The sequence below is a fragment of the Microsporum canis genome, genomic scaffold (genome assembly GCF_000151145.1).
Source record: "Microsporum canis CBS 113480 supercont1.3 genomic scaffold, whole genome shotgun sequence".
Taxonomy (NCBI): Eukaryota; Fungi; Ascomycota; class Eurotiomycetes; order Onygenales; family Arthrodermataceae; genus Microsporum; species Microsporum canis.
Genome location: NW_003299167.1, coordinates 2780264 through 2800424, shown reverse-complemented (window position 1 = coordinate 2800424; position 20161 = coordinate 2780264). Strand labels below are relative to the sequence as shown.

The 20161-nt window shown below is 49.7% G+C and overlaps 10 protein-coding genes across 10 annotated transcripts; 6 read left to right on the top strand and 4 right to left on the bottom strand.

Annotated features, from left to right (window-relative positions):
- Nucleotides 1-1178: 1178 nt before the first annotated feature.
- MCYG_03910 (peroxin 26) lies at nt 1179-2626 on the bottom strand (the record flags this gene model as incomplete). Its single annotated transcript, XM_002848358.1, has 2 exons — nt 1179-2097; nt 2172-2626. 2 exons carry the CDS (start codon nt 2624-2626, stop codon nt 1179-1181), a joined length of 1374 nt encoding a protein of 457 aa, XP_002848404.1.
- Nucleotides 2627-3184: 558 nt separating this feature from the next.
- MCYG_03909 (conserved hypothetical protein) lies at nt 3185-5167 on the top strand (the record flags this gene model as incomplete). The annotated part of the gene is made up of 5 exons (XM_002848357.1): nt 3185-3431; nt 3523-3615; nt 3720-3892; nt 3947-4568; nt 4665-5167. 5 exons carry the CDS (start codon nt 3185-3187, stop codon nt 5165-5167), a joined length of 1638 nt encoding a protein of 545 aa, XP_002848403.1.
- Nucleotides 5168-5752: 585 nt separating this feature from the next.
- On the bottom strand, nt 5753-6191 carry MCYG_03908 (uncharacterized protein; the record flags this gene model as incomplete). Its single annotated transcript, XM_002848356.1, has 2 exons — nt 5753-5843; nt 5884-6191. 2 exons carry the CDS (start codon nt 6189-6191, stop codon nt 5753-5755), a joined length of 399 nt encoding a protein of 132 aa, XP_002848402.1.
- A 698-nt stretch (nt 6192-6889) lies between these two features.
- MCYG_03907 (succinate/fumarate mitochondrial transporter) lies at nt 6890-8150 on the top strand (the record flags this gene model as incomplete). The annotated part of the gene is made up of 5 exons (XM_002848355.1): nt 6890-6953; nt 7024-7071; nt 7128-7177; nt 7244-7442; nt 7543-8150. The coding sequence occupies 5 exons, from the start codon at nt 6890-6892 to the stop codon at nt 8148-8150; spliced, it is 969 nt and encodes a 322-aa protein (XP_002848401.1).
- A 625-nt stretch (nt 8151-8775) lies between these two features.
- Nucleotides 8776-10122, top strand: MCYG_03906 (twinfilin A; the record flags this gene model as incomplete). Its single annotated transcript, XM_002848354.1, has 4 exons — nt 8776-8794; nt 8843-9558; nt 9652-9903; nt 10006-10122. The coding sequence occupies 4 exons, from the start codon at nt 8776-8778 to the stop codon at nt 10120-10122; spliced, it is 1104 nt and encodes a 367-aa protein (XP_002848400.1).
- A 231-nt stretch (nt 10123-10353) lies between these two features.
- On the bottom strand, nt 10354-10748 carry MCYG_03905 (pre-mRNA-splicing factor ini1; the record flags this gene model as incomplete). Its single annotated transcript, XM_002848353.1, has 1 exon — nt 10354-10748. One exon carries the CDS (start codon nt 10709-10711, stop codon nt 10358-10360), a length of 354 nt encoding a protein of 117 aa, XP_002848399.1.
- A 216-nt stretch (nt 10749-10964) lies between these two features.
- Nucleotides 10965-12675, top strand: MCYG_03904 (conserved hypothetical protein; the record flags this gene model as incomplete). The annotated part of the gene is made up of 4 exons (XM_002848352.1): nt 10965-11151; nt 11454-11746; nt 11817-12063; nt 12137-12675. The coding sequence occupies 4 exons, from the start codon at nt 10965-10967 to the stop codon at nt 12673-12675; spliced, it is 1266 nt and encodes a 421-aa protein (XP_002848398.1).
- A 137-nt stretch (nt 12676-12812) lies between these two features.
- Nucleotides 12813-14342, bottom strand: MCYG_03903 (conserved hypothetical protein; the record flags this gene model as incomplete). The annotated part of the gene is made up of 3 exons (XM_002848351.1): nt 12813-13613; nt 13675-13787; nt 13841-14342. 3 exons carry the CDS (start codon nt 14340-14342, stop codon nt 12813-12815), a joined length of 1416 nt encoding a protein of 471 aa, XP_002848397.1.
- Nucleotides 14343-14863: 521 nt separating this feature from the next.
- Nucleotides 14864-16378, top strand: MCYG_03902 (conserved hypothetical protein; the record flags this gene model as incomplete). The annotated part of the gene is made up of 4 exons (XM_002848350.1): nt 14864-15031; nt 15092-15393; nt 15460-15907; nt 15971-16378. The coding sequence occupies 4 exons, from the start codon at nt 14864-14866 to the stop codon at nt 16376-16378; spliced, it is 1326 nt and encodes a 441-aa protein (XP_002848396.1).
- A 380-nt stretch (nt 16379-16758) lies between these two features.
- On the top strand, nt 16759-20083 carry MCYG_03901 (conserved hypothetical protein; the record flags this gene model as incomplete). Its single annotated transcript, XM_002848349.1, has 5 exons — nt 16759-17062; nt 17140-17292; nt 17345-17401; nt 17645-18362; nt 18436-20083. 5 exons carry the CDS (start codon nt 16759-16761, stop codon nt 20081-20083), a joined length of 2880 nt encoding a protein of 959 aa, XP_002848395.1.
- Nucleotides 20084-20161: the final 78 nt, after the last annotated feature.

The following is a 20161-nucleotide window of genomic DNA, read 5'->3' as shown; positions in this document are numbered from 1 at the left end:
CCAGCTGTCTTCCAACGACTCTTTTGTCAAATGTGATTATGACGAAGGCTGTTGGCGGAGTTGCCTGTGCTATCTCCTTTGGCCGTGGGCCACATTATCCGCTAGGCATATGTTGCACAAACGGACACTGTACTTCAAAAGTTTTATCCATCTATATGGTTTTGCTTGTATGGTGAGTTTATTCACTTTATGATCCTTACTACGATGTATCTGCTTACTCTGCCGCCTTGTCAGGACAGGACGAGTTTCTCTACCTGCTTCGCCGCGCGTGCCATTGAATCACTTAGGATGGAGACTGTCATTTTAACCTTATTCTTTAACATTGCCCTGTATACGTTTTTGACAGGCTTATGCTTTATCCTAGCGTATCCTCCAAAATTCCTCGCTGAACGGCCAGTGCTTCGATATGTTCTACCGTCTCCCATCTAGAGAAGTGATAGCCGTCTGTTTTTGTGGTGCTGCGAAGACTAACAGCCTTGAGAATCTGCTTCCATTCACCATGTACAGAACGGAGAACCTCTTTCAAACTGCGCAGACATCTGTTGCTGTTGTTCTATATAACCACACAACAAATAGTTTGTGCCAATTCTGTGGTTCCCCTACTTCAACAACGGCATGTCAAGGTGGCCAGAAAAGGGGCAAATCAAGAGGAATCAACTAGAGCGTCAAGTTCGGATTCCTCGAGAAACCCAGTTAGTCCAGTAGACACTATCAACCTTGAGAAAATTGATCTTGAGAGAATAGTAAGGCCTTGGTCTGACCAGGAGCATCTTAGAGGCCAGGTCAGATGCTTCTCTCCTACTCTGCGGGGGGATGAATCCCCCGTTGGATACGGATTATTACAAAGGTTTTAAATTGAATATTCACAGGGTACCCTGTTAATGTGGTATACCGTATCTATATCTGTATATAGAGGAGCAAGCTTGTTCAAGTTATTCTAATGTAAAACAAAGGAAACCCCATAATGGTAGTTGGTATGTGTGTTCACTATTTGTAGCTTCGATATGTGGCCGTATAAAAGAAGACATATGCCGCGCTCACCGTCCTGTAACTTCCAGGGCCCCCAAAATGAAAGGATAATATAGTGGCAAATGAACTTATCTTTTTTTTTTTTTTTTTTTTTTTAAAAAAAAAAAAAAAAAAGAGGGAATAAAGAAAATGGCTGTAGAGCCCCGACCTTATATATAGCTGACCTTGACTCCCATCCCAATTGTACCTCTGACCTTCTGCCAACCAGCTCCGGTGACCTGAAGAATGCGGTTGCGGACATCCGGCCTCCCTAACGCCATGAGAACGCCTAAAACAACAAGAAGCGATTTTAAGTATGATAGCGGATTCGAGACTAGTGACCGAGCTAGGTTCTTCATAAAGGTAATCAGTAAATTTGCCAATATTCGCATACGCGCAAGCACAAGGGGTTGCGATTTCCCAGTTGTGCTCTTTTTCGTTTGCTTGGCTGGCGATGGCTCTGAAGAAAGAGTCTTCTTTAGTGCCGGTTTAACGACTCGATTTTTCATAGGTGAGTTTGGATTTGATTTCTCGATCCCGTAGTCGATTTCACTACTCGATCGTCTGTGATTGCCGGTTGACTTTCCTCCCAGTGACTCCTGTTGTTGCTTTTGTTTCTGTTCTCGCTCCTGTTTCCTCTTCTCTTCTTCAGCGCTTTGTCTTTCTTCATCTTCTCTTTGTTTTCGTTGCCGCTCAAGCTCTTCTTCCTTTTCTTGCTGAATTTCGGCCGCTCGTTGCGCTCCTTTTTCTTTCTCTTCTAGTAAGTTATCTAGGGTCTGAATGAAAGTCTCCTTTCTATCGTCGTCCAAGGCTTCACTGAGATTAATAAACTCTCGAGCGTAGTCCCATTCATCATTTCGAGGAAGAACGTGTAAGGTGAACATCTCCAGGAGCTTGACGCGCACTGCTAGATCTTTGGGCGTATCAGCACCTGCCGCAGAGGCCATCCGTTGCTTTCTTTTGCCGGAAGAAAGGTGCTGCAGGTGCGCGGAGACATCTAGATCTGGCTGACCATAGGAAGATAAGTAGGTCTCAAGCCGTTCTTGGTTCAGTTTTTGGGAAGCTGAATGGTTCAAGAGAAGGGTAGCTCTAGAGAGATATGGTGGTCAGTAAAATAGAAAGAGACCAGACACAGGCATATAGCGGGAAATGAGTTGGCTTACAGGTTGTAGACGATATCTCCATCTACAGACCCTTCTCTTCCATGGTAGCCCATGTTTACAACGGTATCCCAAACCTTGCCTTCTCTGACCGTGGTAGCGATAGCTTTCCATTCCTTCTGACCGAGCTGTGCCCTCCCTTCTTCAGGTCCAAGATCGACTATAGCGCTTAGTATTGTGATATATAGATTCCATATCTTGATCTTTAGATTGCTTGAGGCTGTCGCAATAGGTGCGAGTGGTGGTGCTGGAGAGTCGCCCTCTCCGTTCTGCTGTTCACTTTCCTGGCCGGGTGACGGTGTGATGATAGGCTCGAGTAGTGAGAGAGACTCCTGAAGTCTGCGTGTGAGAAACAGCTGAGATGCTTGCTTGTACACCTGTGATATCTGCTTGTTGGACATGGGCGATGAACTCGAGGACGAGAGGTAGGATTGCGACATGTGAGCTTCGTCTGCCATGGTTAAAGCTCTGCTTTTCAAACTCCCAGCGATATAGCACAAGTCAGGTCTCTGCAATGGCTGTAGGAAGGGTCAGGACGCGACAGTCGAGGGATCGTTGCTGGTTCTTCAACCTGTCTTCGCCGTCTTCTTCTTCCGTAAGAAAAGCAAGCTTGCCGCCTAAGAAAAACATCCTCGGCTCGTCTCTGCGATCACGGGACCACGGCTGATATATAAAAACTAAAAGCTGTTCGTTCATTCTTTCCGTCTGATTCTAGATTGGAATAGCATGGAGTTTCATGATGTTTGCCCTTTTATCTGCTGTATATATCAGTTTCTTTGTGGACATTAGTGAACCAGCTATAGTCTAGTTAACTATTCTACCAAGAGCCAAATATTTGCCGCCTGACGCAGGACGAAATAATATCTTCACGTCCTTCCTTTTGCTTCTTGTGCCTTTTTCGTTTCTCTTAAGTAGAGCTTGTTCCTACATGAATGTGAACGTCTTTTCATCATACATCTGCAGTCTTTCCTCTTTTTTTGTCTCTTATCTCTCTATAGAGGCAAAGCCGGCATAGCATGGAGGTTACGAAGCGTAACTTCACACAGCTGCTGCCCCAAATACTGCAGGCCATAGGGGATTGTTCCTTTGTTGCCCTCGACTTCGAATTCTCGGGCATATTCAACCAGAAGCTGCGGCCGGCTTCGTCTTATGCTGATGGCGACTTGAGCTTGCAGAAGCGGTACGAAGAGGTGAAGCAGGCTGCGGAGGAGTATCAGATCCTTCAGGTTGGCATCACTCTGGTGACTGAAGACAGTGAGAATGGTTGGAGAATCCTTTTTTCCGCATCCTAGCGACATAGATGCGATTGTTTTGGTTTTTATCCTGCTCTATTGTGTGGACTAAATCGAGATAGGTACTTATTTGCTGCGGCCATATAATATCCCTCTCAGTCCCCTCCTGGACCCAAGGCTTGAAGTAGAGAGGAAATGGTCCTTTCAAAACAGCGGTTAGTCCTATAATTTTCCTCTCAGTTGAGATACCAGTGCTGAGTGACCATAGCGGTGACATTCCTGGTGAGCCATGGCTTTCGGATGGAGTCCGTTTTTACAGACGGGGTTCCCTATATCTCGAGGAAAGAGGAAGAGGATGCAATGGTCCGAGTGCGCCAACACAATTCTGCGATATCTCCCATCAATCTAGACACACTTGCGGCAGATCAAGCGGAGTTCCTTAGGCAAGTCCGGCAAGACGTCAAGGAATGGATTGAGAAGGATGGCCCAAAGGTAGAAAAAGCCTACTCTTCGGCAGGTTGGATATTAGACTAACCCGCGAGTTAGGATGGCTATCTGAACATCCCAAAGCCCGCCGGTATGACGGATGCTCATAAGCTGCCACTGGAGCTGGATAATTATCAAAAACGGCTCGTTCACCAAATTATCAACAGTGAGTACCCTGGTTATGTGAGCGTGGGTAAGAAATCCTTTGTTCAGATAATCCCGTACGACGCGGAACGGGAGAATAAGGTCACCGAAAAGAAGCTCCAGATAGTACGTGCCAATATAACTAGTCAGAAAGGACTCAGTTGGGTTATTGAAGCTTTAACTGGCGGAGAGTTAGCAAGGCTTGACCTGAGACTCCTCTGGAGGCCCGATGGAATGTTCACTGCGGCCGAAGGAAGTATGCTCACAAAGAGGAGTGAGGCTCTCCGGGAGAAGCTGAGGGCAGGGCCACCAGTATTGGTCGGCCACAACCTTTTCACAGACCTTGTCAATTTTTACAAGTGTTTCATTGGCGATCTGCCTGGACGTGTGGAGGACTTCCAGCAGGCGATTCATGAGCTGTTCCCTGTTGTTGTCGATACGAAGTATATGGCCACACACGGGGGTGTATTACGGGATGCATTTTCGGCCCTGTCAAAATTAAATGAGACCCTGGGAGCAAGGGAGGTGCCTAATTTTGGTATTTATAATCCATGCACCTGCAGACGCTTCTTTTATTATTATTTTTTTCTTCTCCTCGGAGAACACGTCAACTAACATGTTCTTCACATTATAGAAACCGACTCTGAACACTCTGCATACATAGCCAATGCCCCACAGCACGAAGCAGGGTACGACAGCCTTATAACAGCCCAGGTTTTTCTCAAGCTCGCGGTGCAACTATTTGAGACGAGCACCTCAAGAGAGGCACTTATCCATCGGACCAATGGGGATGCTACCGAGATCGACTTGATGGATCTCTCAACCGAACCCGAGGAACCGACCAAGAACGACACAAAGGAGACGGAGACGCAAAAAAAACTCGTGTACGGCCATGCAACCAAGTTTGACCTCCTGCTGAGCATGGAAGACGAAGAGAGCAGTTCTGGCTCGACGGGCCCTTCTTCGGAGCAAGAGAGCCTGATTGTCCAGAAAGTCATCGAAGGCAAGCTTCTTCCACGATTTGACGATGAATTTTGGGCAGAGTACGTGAACAAGCTCAGGGTCTTTGGAACATCAGAGGAAGTGTGCGACCTTTGCGGGCGTCCAGCAGCTCTAGATTCCAAAATTATTAATTAATCCATACCTTTCAATGCTGAGCCTCCTTTGAGCAGTCATTGAATAGAGCCTTTGATTTAGTACTTGGAGTCTTTTAGTAAATGCCGAGAATACCCTTTTTCAATGACAGACTGCTTATTAATTGCTTATTTCAAAGGGTACGCGCTTACTATGTATACTGACTGTATCGTATCTTACCCCGTATATTTGTTTACTATGTACAGCACGCCCAATGTCTTTTCCAAAATTAATACTTTGTCCCGGGAGTATGCAATTGGCGTGTGAAGTGTCCACGTATCTGGCATGAGTACCTCCGGCGTGCATTGGATACAGTTTGCTTAACAAGACAGGTCGTTGGCTGATCCAGAGGAGCAAGATCGCGACTGGCCTGTTCAAGGGCTAGCTTTGTTGCTAGAAGGGCGCTCCTACTGATCCCTGCGTGTCATCGTATTGTTCATTTCCTGCAGATCGCAAAACTGTCGGGCTAACCGGCCGAAAGACGATCGTCGCCGAAACACGCCGGACCTCACGATATGTGCGTTTTACTATGGTATCATAGTAACATTTGGGTAAATTCATTCCGTCAGGATATAGCATCTAACATGACTATATGGTAGGTCTTCCACCGCGTGGTATCTCCTCTTCCTGCCAATGCCATCGTTGAAATGGCAGAGTAAATATTTCGTCTTCTATCGAACTAAATATGTCAGTGATGGAAGGATAAAACCGGTGCTTACATAATGCCAGTTCCGACTTGTTCCTTGCTGTCTTGGCGCTCGGCGACGGAGGAACTTCTTCCGGGCGCGGCCAGGCAAGGATGAACCTCGGCTCTTTTTCTTTGCTGTGCTATGAACGGGCGGAGACAAGTTCTCCGGACTAGCGCCGGCACTTTCTGGCCTTCCTTCTTTTGCCCCACGAAGGTATTACATAGCAAATGGCAAAAGACCTTGCAAAAGAGCCGACATGTGAAGAAGCATCGCCGACGCTCTCGATATCTTGCTGCATGGCGAAGGTTGCTTTCTGGCTTGAGCCTCGGGAGGTTCATGGTTCTGCATTCCTGGGAGAAAGTGTGGGAGTTGGTGATGTTCTTATGCAGATATACACCCAGCAAAAAGAAAAGAAATACCCGGTGCTGGCCCTGCTAGAAGTTAGTGGCAGGTATAATACTATGAAGAAGGGGTGGAAGAAAGCTCGAATGGCCGCTCTGGAACTGGCTGCAGCTCAGCATTTATAATCGTTTAATTTCTCTGGGTGCATTGCCTGCCCCTTGTCGTCTCTTGTCTCCCTCTCTCTTGCTGCCCTTCCCTCGTATGTGTATTGTAACAGCGGCTATGCGGGGAGCTTTTCTGCGCATCCAGTTCCTGCCCCAAGCTTCCGCTCCACCTCCCTGGAGGGGTGCGTTTGGCCAGTAGGAAAAAATAATATATCCCAGTCCTGCGCACTTTTGGCTCTTTCGTCTCATGTAAACTCTCTTCAATTGCGTTAGCCCGTGACCCCCTTCGTGGGGTCCCTGTCATGCCCGTTCCTCTCTTGTATTCGCCGGGCGAGGAGGCCCGCGTGAGAGATCCTCGGCATTGTCTTGCGAGAAACCTGCCCTTTTTTTACTCCGTCTTGTCCCTTCAGTTCGACAACTCTTGACTCATTCTTCCTTCTCGCGGGCTTTCTTAATATACTCAATTGCTCCCCAGTCTGCTGTTCTGGTACGAGTTCCAAGCTACCGTCAACCCCTCACAATCCTCTGCAATGGCGTCAAAAAACGGAAACGACAAAAAGCAGCAGCCGGCCACGGCGGCGGTTAACCTGATCGGTGAGCATTCGCGCAGTTCACACTTTGGTCGTGGAAGAAAGCAGACTTGTCTAACTCTCTCATCGTATAGCCGGCGGTGGTGCTGGAATGATGGAAGCTCTTGTGTGCCATCCTCTCGGTAAGTTTCAAGATCGTCTCCTTTTTTGCTTCTTCTTTGCTGACAGTAAGTTATAGATACTATCAAAGTACGGATGCAGCTTTCGAAGCGGGCGCGAGCTCCGGGGGTGAGTTTGCTTGTAAAAAATATTCTGGTGTTGCAAAGGTCATGAGTATTAACGGTATCGTTGCAGGTTAAAGCTCGTGGCTTTCTTGCGACTGGACAAGAGATTATCAGACGAGAAACAGCCCTTGGACTGTACAAGGGTCTAGGAGCCGTCCTCAGTGGAATCATACCGAAGATGGCCATCCGATTCACATCCTATGGTTATTATAAGCAATACCTCACGAACCCCGAGACGGGGAAGCTCTCAAGTTCCGCCAACATGCTTGGTATGTAATTAGATTGGGGGAAACGGTTTTGCAATGCAACAAACTCTAGGCTTTCTGCAGATCTAGAGAATCGTTGACTGACAACAATTCACTCTTTTAGCTGGTCTGGCTGCTGGTGTAACCGAAGCCGTGGCGGTTGTCACACCCATGGAAGTCATCAAGATCCGTCTACAAGCCCAGAGCCACAGTTTGGCAGACCCCCTCGATAAGCCAAAATACCGAAGTGCACCCCACGCCTTATTCACCGTGATTAGGGAGGAAGGCTTCGGCGCCATATACCGTGGTGTCAGCCTGACGGCTCTCCGCCAGGGAACCAACCAAGCTGCCAATTTCACGGCGTACTCTGAGCTTAAGAAGCTTTTGAAGGACTGGCAGCCTCAGTACAACGAGCTACCATCCTACCAGACCATGTGCATCGGTCTCATCTCCGGTGCTATGGGTCCATTCTCAAACGCGCCGATTGATACCATCAAGACCAGGCTGCAGAAGACGCCCGGAGAGCCCGGACAGTCCGCCATATCGCGAATCACAGCCATCTCAAAGGAGATGTTCAAGCAAGAAGGTGCTAGAGCATTCTATAAGGGTATCACGCCTCGTGTCATGAGAGTCGCACCCGGTCAGGCCGTCACCTTCACAGTGTACGAGTTCTTGAAGGAGAAGCTGGAGAGAAGCAATTGGGCCATCATGGGTGGGAAGTATGAAGAATAAACAATAAAACCTTCTTCTGGCGAACCAGGGAAAAAACCGGTTTCTCCCACGTCTAGGATCGTTCATTCAGCCTTTTATACCCGACCTCCTTCAGTTCGATATATATATATGCGCGCGCTCTCTGTGGTTATCAGCATCTTCCTCGAACCGATAGGCTTTGAGCCTTGTTTTTTCATCCACGGCTGGTTCTTGTTTTTCATCTCTGCGGCCATTTAGAAGCCAGTGTACGCGCATGTCTCTTTTTATTCTTTCCGTTTTCTTATTTTGTATCTTCTGTTTGATGCTCTGCAGTCGGATGATTTTTGGCCATGTTGCGACAGAGCTAGTATATAGATTCCTGGGTCTGGATTTGGTGCATAAAAAGGCAGCCTTGCAAAAGGTTGAAAATAGATCAGTGATAAATAAACTACAGCCTTTAAAGAATATCCTTGATACTCCCCGTAGTGGCTGTTGACTGTTGATGGTCTTGAAGTTGTAGATGGGTTGACGTTGAGGAGCTGCGTGGGGAAAGTTTTTTGGTGTTTAAAGTCCCGCCGATGTCAGCCTGGGGTTCACAAGCTACATTCATAGAAGCAACAACGCAGTTTGCATATTATATCCAACACGAGTCCATGAATATTTCAAGATGCAGTCTGGAATAACAGGTAGGACACTCGATCTTCGTTGTTTGGCTTGTGCTAACACTCTTACAGTTTCCAAGGAGGTTCACGATGCATTCGAGAGCTTCATGTCTGACCCCTCTCTGTTCTGTCTGCCCATAACAATCACCAGCGAACAGCTTGTTGCTCTGCAGCCGATCCCCTTCGCACAAGCAACTGGCGGAAGCAATGGCCTCAATAGCCAGTTCTATACCTCACTGCCCTCTCTCTCCGACCACCTCCAGCCGAAGACACCGATATACCTGTTCCTCCGGCGCTCATCCGAAAACGCAGACTTGGGGTTGATAGCACTCACATTTGTCCCTTCAAACAGTCCAGTGCGCTCCAAGACACTTTTTGCAAGTACCCGGACCGCACTTATCCGTGAACTCGGGTCGGAGAAGTTTGCGGAGAACATTTTCGCTACTGACGTCGAGGAGGTGCTTGACGAAGAGGAATGGAAGGAAAGGGAGCTGGATATGAACGCTAAGAGCGGTGCGGGTGGGTCGAGCGGCGATGACAGGTTGAACGAACTGATGGGTGAACAGGAGAGGGAGCTGAATGCTGTGAAGAGAGAGGAAAACGATGCGAGAGATACGTGGAAAAGGAGGATGGACATCGGCATTGGAGGAACTGTTGGTTCAGACACGAACAGCGCTGGTCAGTTATCTGGCCCTGGGGCTTCAGATAGCAGTGTTCTGTTCAAAACCGGAGTTGGGGTCGAAGGGGCGTTACAGAGCCTAGGGCAAGATGGCGCTGCTGTCCTCTTGGTAAGTCATTTCTTCGTACCATAACCCACCCCAACGATATCGAAAAAATAGCCATATGTTCTACGATTGGTTCTAACTAGTGTATCATAACAGGCCATCGATGTGAAAACGGAGACGCTGAATCTTGTGGGCACAGAGTCAAATGTTGCACCAGATTCTCTATCAGGCCTCATCCCAACCTCCGACCCGCAGTACACCTTTTACCGTCACCCTGAATCCTCCGAGTTGATCTTCATTTATACATGCCCTTCTGGCTCCTCTATCAAACAACGTATGCTCCACGCCAGCAGCCGCGCAGGAATGTTGATGTGGGCAGCTAAAAACGGTGTATCTGTAAATCACAAGGTGCGTTTATTTCTCTGTCTATAAGCCTATTTGCCGCAAGGGATTGTAGATGAAATTGCGAATGGACGAGATGCTGACGGTGGTTTTGTGGAATCCATATAGATCGAGGCATCCGCTGCTGATGAAATCACACCTGATAGACTGAAAGAGGAGATAAGCCCTCCTGCCCAAGAGGTCAAGAAAGCGTTCGCAAGGCCAAAGAGGCCCGGTAAAAGGTAGGCATATTTTGGGTCTTTCTTTTCAGAGCAACAAAACCAGACACAGATGGTTATGCCATGGATAGCTTTAGATGGCGGTATAAATATCAGCCTAGGATAAGATGGATATCCCAGCTTCGTTGGGTTTCGAGGACGGCTATATGTGTAGACATCTCCGGCTCCATTAAATAAATATCCCCAAGCATGCGGGACAGCACAAGGAAGCCGTCAAATGTAGGATGGCCGTATCCGTCGTATCACACAACCGCACCCGCACCACCCCCAGCGCCAGCACGATGTTGTTTCCGTTGGAAGAACAAATCCGTCCTCGAACTACCCAGATTGATAATCTTTGGGCATCCATCCCTATCCTTCTCTAGTCTGGTACACTCGAAACAGTAGAACGCGTCACTGATCCCTTCTCCGCCGCACACTATGCATTTATTCTGGAAATTGCCAAAGGAGCATTCATCACACACGCGCACTAGGGTGGTAGGCCGGACGTAGGAATCGCATACTGGACACTTGCCATCACATTTATCACAAAGGCGGCCGATGGCGATGCCTGTTTGCTTTCTGCACATAACGAGATCGGGATGGTGACGCGACATGACGGAGCCTTCTTTTTTCCTTTCGCCTTTTAGAAGAGAATTGCTTTCAAAAGTAGTTCTTAGTTGTTTCTTCTTCCAACCGCGAGTTTTCAAGTCGTCGTTTTTTGTTCTCTTTCTTTCCGCTTCTTCTGCTGACTAATCCACGAAGTTGAGCTATAAGCATCACGTGATGATATGAAGCCTCTATAGAACGTTACAGTAACAACTCGACACTTTTCGACGGTTCGATCCCTTGAACAATCGAGTCCTGATCATGAAGAAATTCTTTTGGAAGAGTATTCGGGGCCACCATGCGGCAAGCGCTGAAGGTTTGGCTCTGTCTGCGGCGGTGCCTACGTCTTCTGGCCTCGCGTTTATTGATAACTCGCGAGGTGCCTCTGCTGCAACAGCCGACCTGTCAAGGGCTCTTGATACTGTGCTAGACCAGATTGAACCAGATGGTACGAGCCTCGTTTCGTTTTGAAGAATTCTAGTTGCCGGGGGGGGGGGGGGGGGGGGGGGTTTACTACGTGGGGGTTTCCACCTCAGGGAATGTACCTGAACAGTTCCAGTCCTTGGTGCATTTGCTGGATCGAGAAGCGTCCAAGTTTGACAACTCGCGGTTGCAACTAGGAAAGGGGAGTCGAAGCGAGCCTTGGACATGGTAATAAGAAATATGATATGTCCCCCTGCGAGCGCCTGGGCGAAACTGACTGAGCAAACTGTCTGGTTTAATTGCGGGGGACTAGCTCGCGATCAGAAGCGCATCTTGTGTCTATTGCCTGGAAGTGCGCTCTGGACGTGTATGATGATCCCTCAGCCTCAGTTCCTCAGAATGGTTGCCAGAACTATGAATTCACGCGCGATTATGTCGTCGTGCCGTCCGTTGGTGGCACTGTCAAAGCGATGATATCCACTATTGTAGCTCCGCGAGATGGCGTCGACCCGGACAACAAGTTCTCGCCAACGCTTGTTATCGCAGTTCGAGGGAGTGCGAGTCCTGTGGACCATATGGTGAACGCGAATGCGGAGCCAAAAAGCGTTGCGAACTTCATCGTGGGTAGTTTGCCCATTCATGATCTAGAACTGTTCCCCGAAATAGCCATGTGAGACTATTAGCTGACAGAAGCTCTGCAATGAGAATATCGGCCATATTTCCCCTAAATCTCACACTCCGGCTGTCGTTGACTGCAAAGCCCATTCCGGATTCCTGAACAGCGCCGAGACCCTGAATGCCATATGTTCCCAGAGAATCGACGAGTATATCCACAAAGCTGGCAGCGAGCGTTGTCATATTCTCTTTACTGGGCACTCCGCCGGCGGCGCGGTTGCCTCTTTACTCTACTTGCGCCATATTTCCAACCAAATTCCTGGTAAGGGAGAATTTAAGCGCTGTATCCATTGCCGGAATGGGCCATCTAACGGGTTATATACGTCCATGCTTAGCGCCCAGTTCCGCCATCCGTCTTTCTTGCATCACATTCGGGGCACCACCCGTCGTTGACTCTCCGGCACTGGCCTTCCATCCGCAGCACCAGCAGTCCGGCGGAGTTTGTATAAACTTTATCAACGAATTTGACATGGTTAGTCGGGCGGATCACCCATATATCATATGCCTGGTCAACCTCCTGCGGTCACTCCACGGGATGCCGCCCTTTGGCTCGGATGAGGGGAATGTTCACGTAGCCCCTGCTCCGGAGGTCCTAAACCCAGAGACAAAAGCCTCCGACTCAGCAAACGTTTGGCCAGTAACGCCATGCTACTACCATCATGTTGGCCCTCGCATTATCCTTCTAAAACGCCTCGAACAAGCTTCTCAATCCGAGGGATACTTGCTCAAGCTGGGAGCTATGATTGTCCCACCGGAAGAATTCGAGAAATTGCTATTTTGCAGATTGGCGGTGCACCGAAGAGTAAGTTATGCGGAGAGAGTGCAGATGATTGAAGAGGGGAAGTTCAACGAACGGAGCGGTTGGGATGTATAGGCGAGTTGTATTACCGCATGCCATTGTTGGGCTATGTTTTTCTAGATTGTTCATTCCGGTGATAAGCTATGGTACAGCCTACTCTGTATCAAAACTCGTAGTTATTCTTATATAGTCCAAAGGTCAGAAAGCAGCTACTAGAAGGAGAGAGGCTTCGCTAGCCGCCTTTCCAATTCCCTTGCTCGGTAGTAGTTCACATCTGCCCGCACCCGGTGCACCATATCCTCAATAGACTTCTCCAGGGGCGTCTCTCCGTCCCTATCACCGTGAACACTTTCCTCAATCGCCAACACGACAGCCTCACAATCCCAGCATTTACAGGCTTTGTAATCCTGACCGAACCGCACGAGAAAGAATTCCGCCGTCTTGTCCATGCCGTCGTCCAGGGTCTGCTGGCCGATCGTATCATCATGGTTTATGAATCTCCCCGTACGCTCGGCCATAGAATGCCGGTAGTGCTCCGGAGAACACTGGTGTGTATGCCACACGAGGTCGATGTCCAGCGTAGGAACAAGCGTTGTGTCGGGATAGTGCTTGAACAGCCGTAGGAATTTCACATACCGGTCGATAGCGCGGCAAAGAGTGCCCTCAACCGCCGGGCTGCGAATCCAGAGGTGCGCATGCATTTTGTCGACAAACGAAACTTGCCGTTCGACGTTTTCCCTGAGCGCCCTGAATTCTGGCCGCCCAGTCTCTGTAGCACGCAAAGAAGTTATATATCCGGATCTGACCGGGGGGAGCTCGCCTCCTCCTGGGGCAGTGGCCTGAGACGGCTGAGGGCTGGCCCCTGATAACGCTGCCCTGGCCCTGCCCTCCGTCCGTCCAACCTGGGCCAGATGTCGAAAGAGATCCAACACCGATAAGCTGTCACAGGCAAACTCTAGCACGTCGTCACTTGGCAGCGTGTAAAGCCAGTTCTCGGAGTCAATCGCCTTGTGCTATGCTCAGCTTTTGTGTCAGTCGTTCGTCGCCTACGGCGGAGACCAGCATGAAACTCACGATTTCTGGCCATGGGAAGGGCAGTTTGCGAATCCAAACCAGCCTATTGTCAGCGCAGTATTTTCGAAACTGCACCGGATTCAGTAGCAGTGCATGCCAAACCATGAGGATATCTGCAACATTCTCCCGTCAGGCCCCGAGTACAGCGTCTGGTGGGTGTACATACCTAGAGGGGGGAGGAGAGGGCTGCGTGCGGTCTCCCCTTCAAGGCCGCGAGCTCTCGCCCATCTCATAAACCGCATTACTGCGAGATCCAGAAAGTAACGCCATTTTGCCCTCCTCCTGGCCTCAAAGGTCCCGTCTCTGAGAACGACCGGCTCGTACGTACGGCTCGAGTAGTTTTTGCGGAAAACCGTTCTCTTGTTTGGGCAGACTCCAAACGCCGCGTCCAGCTCAGTGGACTGTAGAACTCGCACGCGCAAGTAGTAAAACACCTCAAGCAGTTCCAAGTGGACGGCACATTCGCTGATGCTGGGGATCGGAACAGTGCAGTCCGTTGGAATCGGTGCTGCGCCCAGCGCTTGGAAGAGCCGCGGATCTGGTATCTTGACGTCGTTGCGCCGCCCGCCCTGACTAGCACCTCGCGACGTCGAAGCTGCGATTCTCCTGATTTCATCCTTTCCCGCATTATGGAGCGCGTTCAGATGGGGGCCAATCGTGTGAGCCATGGTCCTTCACCGGCGGATCGAAACGCCTGGTGATTTTCTGCAAGGGAAGCGTGAAGACGGCAGAGTGCCATGCCAAAGTGACCGGTTAAGAGTAACGACATTTACCCAAAGACGGCCAGTCAGCTGCTCCGTACAGGGCGTCGAGTAACTGGCGAACAGCACGGTAAGCTTATGGGATCATCCCCTGGGCGAGGCTGTACATACACTCCCGGTGAGGCTCAAGAGGGCCGCCAGCCTCACGGCCTCGATACGGCGATGGTTACGAGCCTCTACCAAAAACGCCCGCATCCGCTGCTCCAAGGCGCATCCTGACGCAGAGGACGTGGCATGCCGCATAAACCATGTCATCGATCACTACCTGGATGTTCGATGGACCCATTTAAGGTCCCGACTGCTGCTTTGAACAGTCTCGCCTGAGAAACTGCGGCAGTAACTCCTGATATCTCATCGCTGAGGCCTTGGTTGACCAGAGGTATTGCTATAAAAAGGGTGGTGAGCTCTTCGAGCGTATCAGACGAGCCATGGCGGGCGTCCCATCTTGCATCCTCCGCTTTCTCTATCACATCCCGATAGGAATGGCCAGCTTCAACGGCAAGGCAGTGTACGACCTGATCAAGAAAGTGTACGATATCCAAGCCTTCCCCAAAGGCGAAGAGTTTCTCAAGGGGTTGAACTTCGTTTCCAAGGTGGTACGTACTTGTATATGTATCTTTGTCGCAAGTCTCTTGTTGCTCACTACTCACACACAGGGGCTTACCATTTTCGGCTGGAATATCGCCATGTTTGGGATTTCAGGGTTTGCCTTTGGTCCCTTTCTCTTCATAATCGGGCTGATAGACGTGGCACTTGTTGCCCTTCTCCTTCTCGGCATACGCAGCCAGCTCAGTTATCTTCCTCTCTCGTCCTCTCCTTGTGCCTACGCGGAAAATTGGAGAAACGGGACGGATGGCCGCAATATCTTCGTCGAAGCGAACCGAAGGAGTCCAGACAAATCTCCAAACGAAATTTGTTCTGAAGCGGTAGCAAGTATGAAATGGACTATTGCGATCATGTAGGTGGTTGGAGAACCTCCCATCTTGTCTGCAACCCGCTAACATCTACGTTGCCTCTCCCGAAGCGCTCTATATTTCCTGTGCGCGCTGGTTAACTTGATTATTGGAACCCTGACTTGTACGTCGCATCACATCCACATCGTAGATTGCGGATGTTGCCGCTACTTTGAAGTGATATTCCATCCTTTGGTCATCATCAAGCGCGCCACCTCCGCAGGCGTGAGATATACTTCCAGATATTTATCAAAACTTCTTCGAAGATATCATAGTCGTGATATGGGATTCAAAACTCAAGACGAGTATCCATTGGAGGGAGCCGATTTCCAGGTCGAATTAACCCAAAATGCTAGCCAAAATTCTTCCACCAGGCTTCATTTCATAGATGCTGTACAATCCAAGCTTACCCCGGTTGAACAACGAGCTGAGGGCATGTCGGTGGAAGAACTCCGCCGGTTCACTTGCAACGAAGCGAGCAAGTCAGAATGCAGGATCTGCCGCATCCAAATATGCCGAGTAAGTTTTAAGTAGTGGCGGGATATATGGGCATACCTAGCATTGGCTAACGTTTTTCTCCAGTCGTGTTCATCGACCCTCCGCGTCGCCAGCTCTGTGGCATCTGCGCATCTGAAAACATGCACTCCGTACTGCACCAGCTGTTTCTACGCGTACTATTGCCGAAGCGACGGCAGACGAGGAAGGACGAGGAAAGTGCATTCGTATCAATGCCAACTAGCTAAAGGAACAGTGCGACCGCATCAATTGGAGGGTGTATGTCGCCAATGCGCAAGCAAGACTCAAGAAGAGCGTCAGGAGGTGATCGAGCTTCAAGATCGGCGGGAAGTCTATCGGCTCGCACAGCATCCATTGGCATGCTTTCGGTGCAAGCAAATGCTCCCGCAGAGCGGTCCTCGCTGGTGGGTGTGCTCGGCCTGCAACATAGAGTGTCTTGATCATATCCACCCTCCTTGGGCGTCCAAGCTGTGAAGATAAAGCGTTGATTGCTCAGATGTACCGATAACAAGACATGCACTTTAGGTTAGTGAAAACCTTAGAGCAGGCCCTGCTTACTCTGTATACGAGATACTATTTTTAAACATCAAGGCGGCCGTGGCTCAGCACTTGGCATCAACTTTAGGCGCAAACGCTATAGGAATCTCTCATGCGGAGCCGCAAAAGATATCTTGCACTTGAAGCTGTGAGGCTACCGTTTCGGCTAGCGAAGGTTTTGTTTATTATCTCCCTTTGCTTCTGACATATCGCTGTAATGCTCATCAATAGTGGCACCAGCAGTGTCTGCAAAGCAAAGCTATTATCTACATGTTGATTATCTTGAGATACGAATACGCGCACATTCTCGTCCCAAGATGCGGACGCCGTTCTTCCACAGATCACTCCATAGTTCTCGCCTGGACAGTATAACTCCAGCTCCAGATACCCCGTGGAGCTTGGTCGGCTCAGCAGATGAAACCCTACACAACCAGCTAGAGCATTTCTACTGGGAAGGCATAAAAGGAGAGCTTGAGAACATCATTCGCACATTGAAAGCATGGGGACAGCCAGAGCTAGCGTCCGTTGCTATTGAGGAAGAACAGGATAACCACATCCATGGGTTCGACGCCTTCATCGATCAGGTCAGCCAAGAGTCTCGAGCGTTTGCTATACGATACGGTGAGTACTGCCGCCTTTCCCCTATTCAAGTCCTTGCCTACAATGTCTTCCTAGAAGTCTTGCTAACACCACTATAGGAAAGAAAAGGGAAGAGTGGGAAAATGCGAGGAAGAATAACCTACCCCCGCCAAAAGTGTCCTACAAAGATGCCCTCGTTGATCGATATTTGGACCAAATGGCCGAGTATAAGATCGCGGAACTTAAGTCCGGAGTGAGAAAGGCGATAGAGGGTAGGAAATTTGATGCTCTCTCTCATTAGTGCGGATACTGATCGACATTCAGCCCTTCCTATAGACCTTGGTACTATCAGACGAGCGAGGATGTTGCTGCAAAGTGCTGGTTGGTATTTTCCTCGATCGGCTCGATTATGAGACCGCGCAAGAGCTGACAGCAGTGAAAAGGCTTTCTCGACATTGAAAAGCTGATAGAGCATCGGCCGCCTCCGAGTGAGTTTACATTCTGGAAGCGACCAGCGATCCCACAGCGTAAGGCAATTGTCGTTTTACCTTCCTGTTTCTTCTTCTCTTTTTTCTTTTTTTTTTTACTCCGGGACCTAAACCTCGCGCTGATGGATGTTTTCAGTGACTCTATCGAAGCTCAACGAATCCTGGATACCAAGACTGGAGCCACTACCCTGTACAAAATGCAAGAGCTTCATTCGCGGCAGCATGTTTACAGCTAAAGATCCGACTTATCCAAGCATCATCTGTGAGCAGTGCTACTGGCTACACTTCTACGGAAATAAGCGGTATACAAAGACTTACAAACACTGTATCCTCTCTGAGGCTATCACTCCAGTTAGAAGCAGGAAGATCTGCCGCTGCCGGGATGTTCCACACTTTGATAGCTCGGGGCATCCAAGAAGTTTGTTTCCAGTTATCAAAGGTGAGAATCACCTCAGCGCTGGCGGGTTTGGAAGCATCCAGTGCGGCATCCTGAAACTGGGTGAACATGTGGCTCTCGCAAAATACAAGGGGTTGCAAACTATCGTTGGGCTAAAAGCCAACAAAAACCGCCCTGCCACAATCTCAGGAGTTACAAGGACACCGAAGGAGGATAACACAAAACCTAAGAAAATACCTGGATGGAGACCCGGCAAACTAACGACAGTCGCCAGCAGAAGCCTCCACAACTCCGCAAGTCGAACTCCTTCAGAAAGCTCTACAAGTGTTGCGACAGAGGCCCAGGCAGATGGAGATATACCCCTATTTTTCAGGAAATTCACCGAGAAGTATCCTTTTGGAAATGTCCATATGGCCCTTCGAGTCGGGCCTCTCGTCATCGAAAACGGTGTCTCTCAGTGAGTTTGGCCATCATTAATACTATCAGAGAAGGAAACATGACCGTTCAACTAACGCCTAGTTCTTCCGCAGTACAAAGCGAGGGGCCTTGGTCACTGTCCGGGAAACACCAGTTTTCCACCAACGCTTTGATTTGGTTAACTCCTGCGACCGATGCTTCGCAGTTAGTGAAGGGGACTCTGGTAGATTACTGTGGCAGCAGAAGGCCCGACCGCGGGGACTTTCCAAACGATTCAAAGCTATCATGAAACAAGTAGTTGGCGTTCCGTTTTCGGGCATCCTAGACAATGAATCTCTTGAAAACCAGATCGTTGAGGACATTGTGGTAGCCAGCAAACTGCCCTTTGACGACCCAGGGCTGTCAGCCGCAGATCAACGTAGCTTGTTGGACTCTGCAATCGGCCCACTGCTTGCAAAACTCCAAGCTTTGATCGGTTGGAGAGTGAAAGTCTATATGGAGAGTATATCCAATCGGCTCTTGGATCCCAAGACCAAGCTCTCCTGGAGTCTCACAGGAAACAACTGCCAAAGCTTTTGCAACACAATTCTTGAACCCGACTTATTCGAACACCTTCTCAATGGACCCGAAACAATGATTGGCCAGCACAGAGAGCCATTGTATCTCATGAGTTTCGTATGCCCTCAGGATGGATATATAAAACGCAAAGTTCGCACCAAGTTCGACGTGCCTATCGGGCTGACTGAGGAGTACCTCCTGAAGTTTCACTTCGGCCGCCACGATGAAGCGGATATCATCGATACCCTGCTGGAATACTGGTATGACTGGGGCGCGTTCGCGGCGCCACTATACAAGTACCAGGATCTCTTCCCTTGGGATTGCACGGAGGCATATGGGAAATATCCAACAAGGTGCGGGGATTGTAACCTTGCAAAGCATGTCTGGGCATTTCCCTTTGACTCGTGGTCCATGACTGCGCTGCACTTAACTCGAGACCAGCACTTGTACGCGCCAGGCCTTTCAGAGCCAGCCGAGAGAAAACCCAAAACCGCGGCCTGGATGGAGAACCGCCTGTCAATTCTCACTGCTTCGTACCTTCTAACTCGTGCAGCAGTAGCCATGGCAAAGACGCCGAGGCTCTGTTCTGCAACGTCGTGGCTACATTCGAAGCATAAGGGCGGCTTGCGGGCTGCTGACTCGTCTCTTTCGCGGGTAAAGCTCGGCGGAATCCATCGCGCACAGCCATTCAGTCACTACTTCGAGGCCGGGACGTATAGTCATTACTTCATTGCTGAGTGGGCCCTCCTATCGCGAAGGGACCAAATCGAGGCCTATGAACTGATGCGGGATGGCCGCATCAAACTCCCTGATGTTCCTTACGCCTTCAGCTCACAGAGCAGATTCGAGCACCTAAGCAAAGATGGCTCCTCAAGTTTCTCTGGTTTCGGCGGTAGGATTGACGCTGCAGGTCTAGCCGATGAAGATAGCGCTAGCCCGACTACATCGGGTTTAAACAACTTTGAAGCGGAGTTGACGCATTGTGACGCCGGATTGGGTGGCTATGGACCAGCGCCGGATGCCGCTACGTGCCATGATGGCGGTGCTCCGAACTGCGGAGCTTCAGGATGCGGCAACAGCGCTTGTGGGGGTGCGGCTTGCGGAGGCAGAGGCGGAAGTTGTGGAGGCGGAGACGGAGGCGGAGGCGGCGGCGGAGGTTGCGGAGGTGGAGGTGGAGGTGGAGGTTGCGGCGGAGGAGATTAAATCCAAAAAGAAGAGCTTCTGTTTCTTCTCTCTATTCTTCTCCTGCGAAGCCCAAACTTCTAGCCTGGGAAGAAGAAT